The 9,472-nt window shown below is 39.7% G+C and overlaps 1 protein-coding gene across 1 annotated transcript in view; it reads right to left on the reverse strand.

Moving 5' to 3' along the window:
- Positions 1–9,472, reverse strand: part of F5 (coagulation factor V (proaccelerin, labile factor)) — a 126,180-nt gene that overhangs the window by 31,674 nt on the left and 85,034 nt on the right. Inside the window, exons 18-21 of the mRNA XM_006887454.1 lie at positions 7,239–7,355; positions 4,701–4,772; positions 2,206–2,309; positions 660–815 (exon numbers count right to left, since the gene is read on the reverse strand). Of these exons, the coding sequence (XP_006887516.1) occupies positions 660–815; positions 2,206–2,309; positions 4,701–4,772; positions 7,239–7,355 (449 nt within the window). The remainder of the gene's footprint in view (positions 1–659; positions 816–2,205; positions 2,310–4,700; positions 4,773–7,238; positions 7,356–9,472) is intronic.

A 9,472-nucleotide genomic window follows, 5' to 3' on the forward strand; every position in this document is an offset into this window, starting at 1 on the left:
CCTCCTTCTCCGGCAGAGCATCTGGTGGATTTGAACCGTGTTCCTCTGGGATTGCAGTGCAGCTTCTTGCCACTAGGCCACCAGAGCTCCCCGCAATCAAAATTTTGTTGTTGTTGTTGTGGAGAGAATTTAGGAAGGACGGGGTGATATTAGAACAATTATAATGGAGCCAGTAGGAATAATCTTGGCTGAGCTCACAAAAGATTAAGCAGGATCTTCATCCCACCAGCATGATGGAAGGAAAAAAAGTTCCGAGAACCATGCATTAGTGGCAGTAACGCTACTATTTCCTTCAGGATAGTGAGATAAAGAGTGAAATAAAGCTCAAAGTTGGTAAAATTAAAACTTTTGGTGGCCAGTTTTTAGGATGAGTTCTTTAAGGTGCAAGACTGAAACACTGCTGGACACCATCTGAGAAAGTGGGTCTTTTGTTGAATGGCAGATTGAGATCAAGGTTTTTTCGACTATGAAGTTTTAGAAGTCAGGTTTTATCCCTTTAATTTGTAATATACAGACCCATAATATCATCATATTCCTACATAAGGCATTCACATTTTTAAACCTAAAAATGTATGTTATTTTTAGGAGGAAAAAAACACAGCATAAACGTTAAGTATAGTAACCCTGGACTGAGTTTCAGAGAGAAGCATCACACAGACCATCTGGTTCTTTGTGCTGTTCCCCTTGAAGATTTGCCAGTGTGTATGGTCGGAGCTGTAAGCCACGTAGAACTCGGTAGTGTAGTAGGACTTGAGGTAGTGTTTGGCACCTTGAGTCTGGATCCCTGTTAGTATGACATTCCTTTGCATGTCCACCTGCAACAATAGCAAAGTTATTAAGCAGAACAGTCCTCGTCAAATAAGTCACACACTATTTAAGATAGTCAGGGTTTTTTTTTTTGTTTTTGTTTTTGTTTTTTTTTTTGCATTCTACAAGGTGAGAAACTGGTCTTTAATAATTGAGTCACCTCAGAGGTATTTCTGAATCTGGTGATGTGGAGCTTGTGAAGAGACTCTTTATAACATGAAGGGTAAGTTACTGCAACTAAAAAAGGAGGGGGAAAGCCTAAAGGACTTGTTTGGATTTTAGAGGAAACGCATCTCTCACTGGATGTGCTATTCTGTGCTATTCTGGTCGAGTAAAACTTGAAAAGCTGCTAGTTTTGAGTGGGGCCCAGAATGAAAAAAGGCTGTCTCAGGTTCAGGGTTTTGTTCAATTCGCTGGGCCATATGATCCAGTTGCTCCAATAGTGCTCAGATATCAGTGGCACATAGAGATGCTGTTTGGAGTCTTTGGCAGGTTCCCTCGGGCAGCTCCACGGTGCGCGCGCGGCGCAGGGAACGCGTCAGGCGGTTGAGCTGCTCCATCGCTCTCTCCATCCTCGGCGCGCCCTCCGCGTTCCTGCAGCCCAGGCGGCCTCGCCGCCGAGCGCCCTACATCTCGCCCCGGGCCCGTCCAGGGGGCGGGGGCGGGGGCTGCTGCGACCACTGCGCGCGGCTGCAGAGGCTGCTCTGGGCCGCCTACTCCGTCCGGGATCTGAGCGAATGGTGGAACGACCACTAAGGGGGCAGCCACTGCCGCCGCCGCTCGCGATCTTCCTGCCGCCGCCGCCGCTTCGCTCCCGGGCTCGCACAAGATAGTCAGTTTTCTTTCGAACTAAAAAGTCAGCACGTATGCTCTTAGCCAGCAAATGAAATGACTAAACATAATGCACATGGGAGCACAAAGAATCCAGATTTACCACGAATTAGGTGTACGTGACTGTAAGAATTAGCTCATCTGTAATTTAGGTTTCTTTTCGTCAATAAAGTGGGATATTATCTGATTCAATCTCTTAGGGGTCATTTTAGACTTTATGAAAGTATTTAAAATAGTGCCTACCAACTACCAATTGTCGACGCCAACTCATGGTAGCCCCCGTATGCCAGGCTAGAACTGTGCTCCACAGGGTTTCCGACGGCTAATTGGTTTTGGAAGGAGTTTACCAGGTCTTTCTCCTTGTCTCTGGGTGGACTTAGACCTCTAATCCGCTTAACAACTAAGTGTATTTATCACCATAAGCACCTGGACACTCAGAATGACTGACACCTAGTAATTATCATTTCACCTGATAAGATTGCAAAAACAATGATAATGGCAAAAAAAGATATTAAAGTCATTGTCATGATTACTGTTCTAGCAGATAGCAGACAAGCAAAGGCACACCTGGATCCAGGATCTAGAGCCAAAATCCCCGGAAACCTTTTCTATGCTCCAAGCATTATACGATCCACCATTGTTTAATCTTGCTAATCTGGGCTCCCAATAACCTAAATTCAAAAGAAGAGAAATAATAATTTATTCAAATTATTTCAGCAAACATGCAATGAGCAATTTCTCAAATGAGTTTAACCTCAGTAGAAACCCAGATTCTTGAAGGACCTGGTCCTGCAGTTAGATCAGAGGCAGTTGATTGAGGCCTTGGCTACTATGTCCATTCTTAAATGATGAAATATGGGCTTCAGAATTGTGTTGGGCCAGCTGGCAATCCTTACCTCCACAAAGGTCATGTTTCTCTTTTCTCTGTTATGTTATGTGGCTTCTGCTGAGTACACCTGCTTAGCAGGAAGACCTAGGAGGAGGGCATGGGAGCCCCATGGTCCCTTTACTAGACTTCATTCCTTGGGAAAGACTTTAAGGCAGAGAGACGTAGGAGGAGTTCTTGACACATAGTAGGTAATCAACAAAAAAGCTACTTAACTAGACGAACAGTTGGTATAGGCAAAAGGGACATATTAAATGAGCTAATACTTGGTGGATAAAAACCCGTGAACTTGGATGGGCTATTATATGTGTGATCAAATCCAGAAAGGAGGAATGAAAAGAGTTCTGGAATGATCATAAAGTGCATTACCAACTCCTTGCCATGTCCCTGCAAAGAAACTGCCTGTGTAGAAATCCTAAGGTTCTCCAGCTCTTAAGTCTTTCCTGGAAGAGACAACCTGGGAACCACTAGAAGGAGAGGCAGTGACAGATAGTACTGATAGATTTCAGCTCTAACCATAGTGCTCTCTCTTCTCAAGGAAAGCATCCCAAATTTAGCTGCTTTACTATGACGTAGTGAAGAGAAGCTGGAGAACACAGATCTGTTGAATTAGCAGGCCGAGTTTCCAAATAAGGTTTTGTAGGCTGCAAATGATGTGTTGGGCTTCAAACTGACAGGCTAACAGTTTGAATCATCTAGCCACTTCATGGGAGAAAGATGAGGCTCTCTGCTCCCATTACAATTTACAGCATCAGGAACTTGATAGAGGGTCACTATGACTTGAAAATGATTTAATAGCAATGGGTTTTTGTTGCTAATTAAATGTCCTGGGGTAGACTTCTACTCAGAGCAATTCTGTAAACAACAGATTGTACTCATTCTGTCTTGCACCATCTTCACACTGTATGATAGGCCCACTGGTAAGGTCACTGTTTCAATCTATGCGCTTAGGGGTCTTCCTCTGACTCTCTGCCTAATGTCTTTTTCCAAGGACTGGTCTCTCTTGATAATATTCCCAAACGATATTAAAAAATTCACCATCCTTGCCTTTAAAGAACACCGTAGTTGCATTTACTCTAAGACAGACTCATTTATTCTTTTGGCAGTCTATGGGATATTCAGTACTCTTTTCAAATACCACAATTCAGAGGGATCAATTCTACTATCATCCTAATTCATTGTCCAACTTTCAGATGCATAGGAAGCAACTGAAAATACCAAGGCTTATTGGTCAGGTGCATTTAGTCTTTAAATTTGCAGTTTTTTTTTTTTAGCACATTGGAGCAGTCCTTGATAGCAGATTTTTCTCAATGCAATGAGTCTTTTGATCTTTTTCCTGTTGTTACTATTCCTTGACTGGTGTTGATTGCGAATCCAAGCAAGTAAAATAGTTGACAATTTCAATCTCTTCGCCATCTATCATGATTTTTGCCTGTTGATCTAGTGGTGAGGATTTGTGCTTTCTTGATATTAAGGTATAATCACATTGAAGGCTGTAGCCTTTGGTCTTCAGCAAATGTTTCAACTTCTTTCATTTTCTGCAAGCAAAGCTGTGTTATTTGTATGATTACAGATTACTGATGAATCTTACTCTAGTCCCAATGCTACGTTCTTATATAATTTAGCTTCTTGAATTGTATGCTCAGCATACAGATTGAGTAGGTATAGAGAAAGGATACACCCCTGACACAAAGATTTCTTGATTTTAAACCACATAGTGTTCCTTATTCTGTTCAAACAATTGCTTTTTTAGTCTATGTAAAGATTTTTAATGAGCACAATTAAGTGTTCTGGGATTCCCATTCTTCCCATTGTTATCCATAATTTTATGGATTATGCACTTGGTCAAGTGCCTTTGCATAGTCAACCAAACACATATAAACACCTTCCTGGTATTCTCTATTTCAGCCAAGATCTATCTGGCCTAAGCAATGATACCCTTCATGCTATAGCTTCCTCTGACTACAGTATTTATTTCTTGCAGGCCTAGTGGATAAGGAGTTGCACTGTCAACCCGAAGGTGGGCTGTTTGAAACCCCCAGTTGCTCCAAGAGATAAATAAGGGAAATGTTCTCTCATGTTATTTAAAACTTCTGAAAACTTCTTGGAGGGTCAACTCTTAGTAGGTTCTGACTTGAGGGAAGTGAGAGAGAGAGACTCATACACTAGTACTTACCTAGATGTTCAGTAGCCTTGATCTGTGAATCTGATATCACGCCAGTGCTTAGTCCCATTGGCATTTTACATTCTAGGGGAAAAATAATACAATAGAAAAGAAATACATTTTGGTTATAAAATCCACAAAGTAAAATAAAAACTCTATAGCTAATGGCTGCTATCTCTGATGTGTCAATAATAAATTATTTTCTTTTATGGCCCTAATTTAAATATGTCTGTTCATGAAAAAAAAAAAGGACTAGCAAGATTGTTGCTTCAACAGAAGTGGTGATATACCAGAGAAAAACAATGGAAATCTTGAAATGAGACTAATTTTTTTCCAACCATTGCCACTGAATATTTCTTTTTAAAATGTTCTTATTACCCCAAACTGAAACTCTGTTGCTACAAAACCACAGGATTTTCTATTACCTCTTCTCTCTCTCTCTTAGACACACACACACACACACACACACACACACATATATATATATATATATATACTGCCATTGAGTTGGTCCTGACTCAAGGCTGCGAATTGAACTGGAGGAGGCTGCCCGTCCTTCTCTCTCAGTCCAGCTGATGGAAGCTCACTGCCAGAGAAGCAAGCACACAGCCTTTGGGTTACCAGCTCAACTCTCTACACACTACGCCACCCTACCTGCACCAGTCACCAGTAACCACTAATCTACTTTCTGTATCTATGCATTTGCCTACAGCTTTCCTGTAAATGGAGGAAATGCAATTGAGTCTTAAATTTCCATACTTTTGCTTCTTAAAGCAAGTAATTTTACAATCTAAAGAGCTCATGAGATTGTGTTCTCAAAAATTTGCCTGACAGTTACAAAGTCATTTACATCTTATTCAAAGAAGATAAGCAATCTCTTATCATGTGATTTACAGCCTTTGAAAATTCTCTGCAGGGTCAGCTATAAGTCGGTTTTTTATTCAAGGACCCATATACCAGCCACTGTGCTACCTGGATGAAGGTTCAATGGGTGCTTCTGTTGTTGTTATGTGTCACCAAATCAGAACCAGTCGATGCCTGTTGTTGTTATGTGCCATCGATTCAGAGCTAATTCATTGCTGACTCTTCAGTGGGTTTTCACAGGCTATGAATAACACTGGAAGAGATGACTCTTCTTTCTCCCAAGGAGCAGCTGGTGGACTTGAACTACTTTTCTTTGTGTTGGCAGTATAACTCCTTACTCATGAGGCCACCAGGGATCCCTTAATGATGCTTAGTAAATGCTTAACGAGTGGATTGATAAGGTCTGTTCCTCTTGAATAGTGAAACGCCAAATTTAGTGTCTAATTCAGTTGCTGATAAATACCTGGTATCTTTTCCCTCAAGCAGAGTTGCCAACTCAAATTTATGTGGCTTTAATCTACCAGTTGCTCCTCAGGAGAAAGATGGGTAATATCCTCCTCTCCTCCTGTGTGATTTACTGCTTTTGAAAACCCACTGGTGGGTCTGCTATGAGTGGGCTTTGACTCTATGATACACAACAACAACTACTACTACTTGAGGATCCTGGAGGATTTCTTACATGTACATTTCCACATGCAAAGGCAATGGGCAGCAGGTTCACCTTCCACTGTCTCTATAGCCTTATACCTTAGAGAAAGTAGATCCCTTTCTACAGACTCTCAGTGGTAAGCTCTATGATTATGTGTACCACTGCATTCAGCAAGATCTTATTTTAGATTCCAGAAGTCAGAGAATGTTCTTGCTTTGAAATCATTCGAGCTGAGGGTAATGACCACAAGGCCGTCATCACACACTATGAAGCTAGACTGTCAATGCTGACACCGTCTTTCTCCCCTTGTCCTTTTCCTATTCACCCCAGCACATATACTCCTTCAGTCTGAAATAGTCAAGCCCTTTAGCCATTCTCTCTTTGTCTTTTGCTTATGACACATCAAGAAGCTTTGCTTTTGGAGACCTGTCAGCTCACCCTTGGACAAGAGCCAATGGAAGATCGATCTGAGATACAATTTTACTTACCATCTTTCCACATTTCTCTTCATCTTAATTACTTTATAAATTATAATAGCTGTAGTCTCACCACTCAGGAATATCAATTTCTTGCTAAGAGATACATCCCTGCATAAACTTACTTTCCTTTTTCATTCTTAATTCATTACACTATGGATCAAAATCATGAAAAAACTCCCACATTTTTATACTTGTTCCCCAGTTGAGTAGCTAGGGTACCTTTGGAGGGAACCATTTTGTTTATGTTTGCCTGATGACTAATATGTTTGCAGTGCGATGTGATAGGTGTCGTTAGATGCTGGGGAACTGAGTCTGACAGTCCAAGGTGGAACAGAATGAACCACTGCTCTGTCCTGTGCCATCTGTGTCACAGTCAGTGCTTTAGATGCAACCACTGTAACAGTTCATCTTACTGAGGGAACATGGGCCAGTGTAAAAGTAATTATATAGCTACAGGTTATGAACCTAGTGCATCAGAGTTCTCAGGATTGGACATTTCCAGAAAAAACCTTGGTATATTCCAGTGACACACACTTTACTGATGAAAATATTACATACCTCTGTCTACGATGAGGAACAATGTTTGCATCCCTGCTTCCTGGTTTTCCCCAACCTCTGTGTTTAGGAGCCACCAGCCAGGTTTTGATGCCTTCATTTCAAGAGTTTTAAATGAACCTAAAATAGAGAGTGGACTATATTATATTATAGTTTACTATTATCAACACATTTTTTTTAAAAAAAATCCCTGTATGAGAAGAGGTTTTACAGTAGATCTTAAAAGTTATCCATTTATACCTTTCAGCAAAACTAGAGTCACAAAAGCTGAAGACAGAACAAAGCAACAATTATAAAAAATGTAAACATGATGTAAATTCACTCATTACACTACTAATAAAAAGTCACTTCAGGAAATAAAAAAAATCTCTACTATTGCCCATTAGAAAGAAATTTTCACCAATCTAACTAGTGTTCAGGTTAGTCAATGCATAATATACTTTCTTCTGTTAGTTGTGAGGTTGTTAACAATTTCATCATGAATCCATAATCAACACCTTTGTACCAGCAGTCAAGAAATCAAAAGATGTGCTGCATTGGGGAAATATGATGTCAAGGACATCTCCAAGGTGCCAAGAAGGAGCAATGTCAGTTTAAAGACTAAGGTGCTCCTGATTCAAACTATGGTCTCATTAATTACTTCCTATGCATCTGAGAGTTGGACGGTGAATAAGTATGTCAGAAGAAGAACTGATGCCTTTGAGTTGTGGTGCTGGAGAAATGAATATCTCATGGAATGTCAAAGGAACAAACAGATATATCTTAGAGAAAGTACAGCCAAGGTGTTTCTTCGATGAAATGATAGTGAAAGTTTGGCACCTAACAACAACAGGAACAACAAGAACAAGTCTTATAATAGCAAATCAACCTTGATAGACCCTTTGTTGGACCTCAAAAGTATTGTGCATGTTTGTTGTTTATTTTTTAAATGTCTGAGGCATTTTATCTTTTACTTTCCTTTTAAAAAATATTTTTATTGAAATTTTAATGAAAGTTCACAGAAAACTTGGATTTCCACTCATTGTTGCACATTTTCCTCCCTACCACTTTCTGTAGTTCACTTTTCTCTTTTCTTTAAAAAAAAATTATTTCATTGTTGCACAATTTACTACATCCCCCATCCCCTTTGCTATATGTGCACCTTTTATTCGGGACTGTTGCCATGCATATATAATCATATACTCCTTTTAAATAGTTCTTTCCCTCATCTGTTTCAAAGCAGTGTACATTATTTATTCCCTCTTTTCTTAATTTCTCCCCAACTCTCATATCAGTCCTGTTTTATAACAGTATTTGTCCTTTGGTGACTGAGATATTTCACTCAGCATAATGTCCTCAAGCGTATTCCATTTTGTATAATATTTTATTAGTTCATTGATTTTTCAGTGCTGCGTAGTATTTCATTGTGTGAATATACCACAGCTTCTCTATCCATTTGTTTGTTGATGGGCATCTGTTGTTTCCATAACTTTTCTATTGTGAACAATGCAGCAACAAACATAGGTGTGCATATTGTAAATGAGAAAGTAAAAATAAAACAACCTCCTCCATGTTTTAAAATACTTTATAAAGTTTATATTTTTGGTTTGGTTTTTTTTTTTTAATTTCCATTCATTCATTGTTGCACTTTTCTCCCTTCCTACTGGAAAAGTAAAAGAAAAATTCTTTCATTGTTTTACAATCCTTCCCCCCAGGTTCACTCCATTATGCAACCTTCACTCTGGACTTCTATCATGACAAAAATACTTAATAATTTTCCCTCTTAAACAGTTTTCTCCATCATATGTTTCAATGCAGTATACATTACTGAGCCCATCCTTCTCAGTCTCCTTCCAACCCCGAGGTCAGTCCTGCTTTACATCAGTGCACCATGCAGTATTTGTCTTTTTTGTGACTGAGATACTTCACTCAGCAGAAGGTCCTCCAGGGTCACCCATTTTTAATAATATTGCATAAGTTCCTTGTTTTTCAATGCGGCATAGTATTCCATTGTGTGAATATACCACAGCTTCTCTATCCATTCATTTGTTGATGGGCACCTGGATTGGTTCCAACTCCTTGCTATTGTGAACAAAACTGTGATTAATATGGGTGTGCATATATCTGCTTGGATGTCAGTTATGGTCTCTTTGGGGTATATTCCCAGTAGTGGAATTGCTGGGTCGAATGGTATCTCTATTTGCAACTTTTTTTTAAAATATTTTTTTATTGGGAAAAACATATTGGGGGTACAAGGA

This window comes from Elephantulus edwardii, unplaced genomic scaffold, assembly GCF_000299155.1.
Source record: "Elephantulus edwardii isolate Elephantulus edwardi_28Jun2011 unplaced genomic scaffold, EleEdw1.0 scaffold00057, whole genome shotgun sequence".
In the NCBI taxonomy this organism is placed as follows: Eukaryota; Metazoa; Chordata; class Mammalia; order Macroscelidea; family Macroscelididae; genus Elephantulus; species Elephantulus edwardii.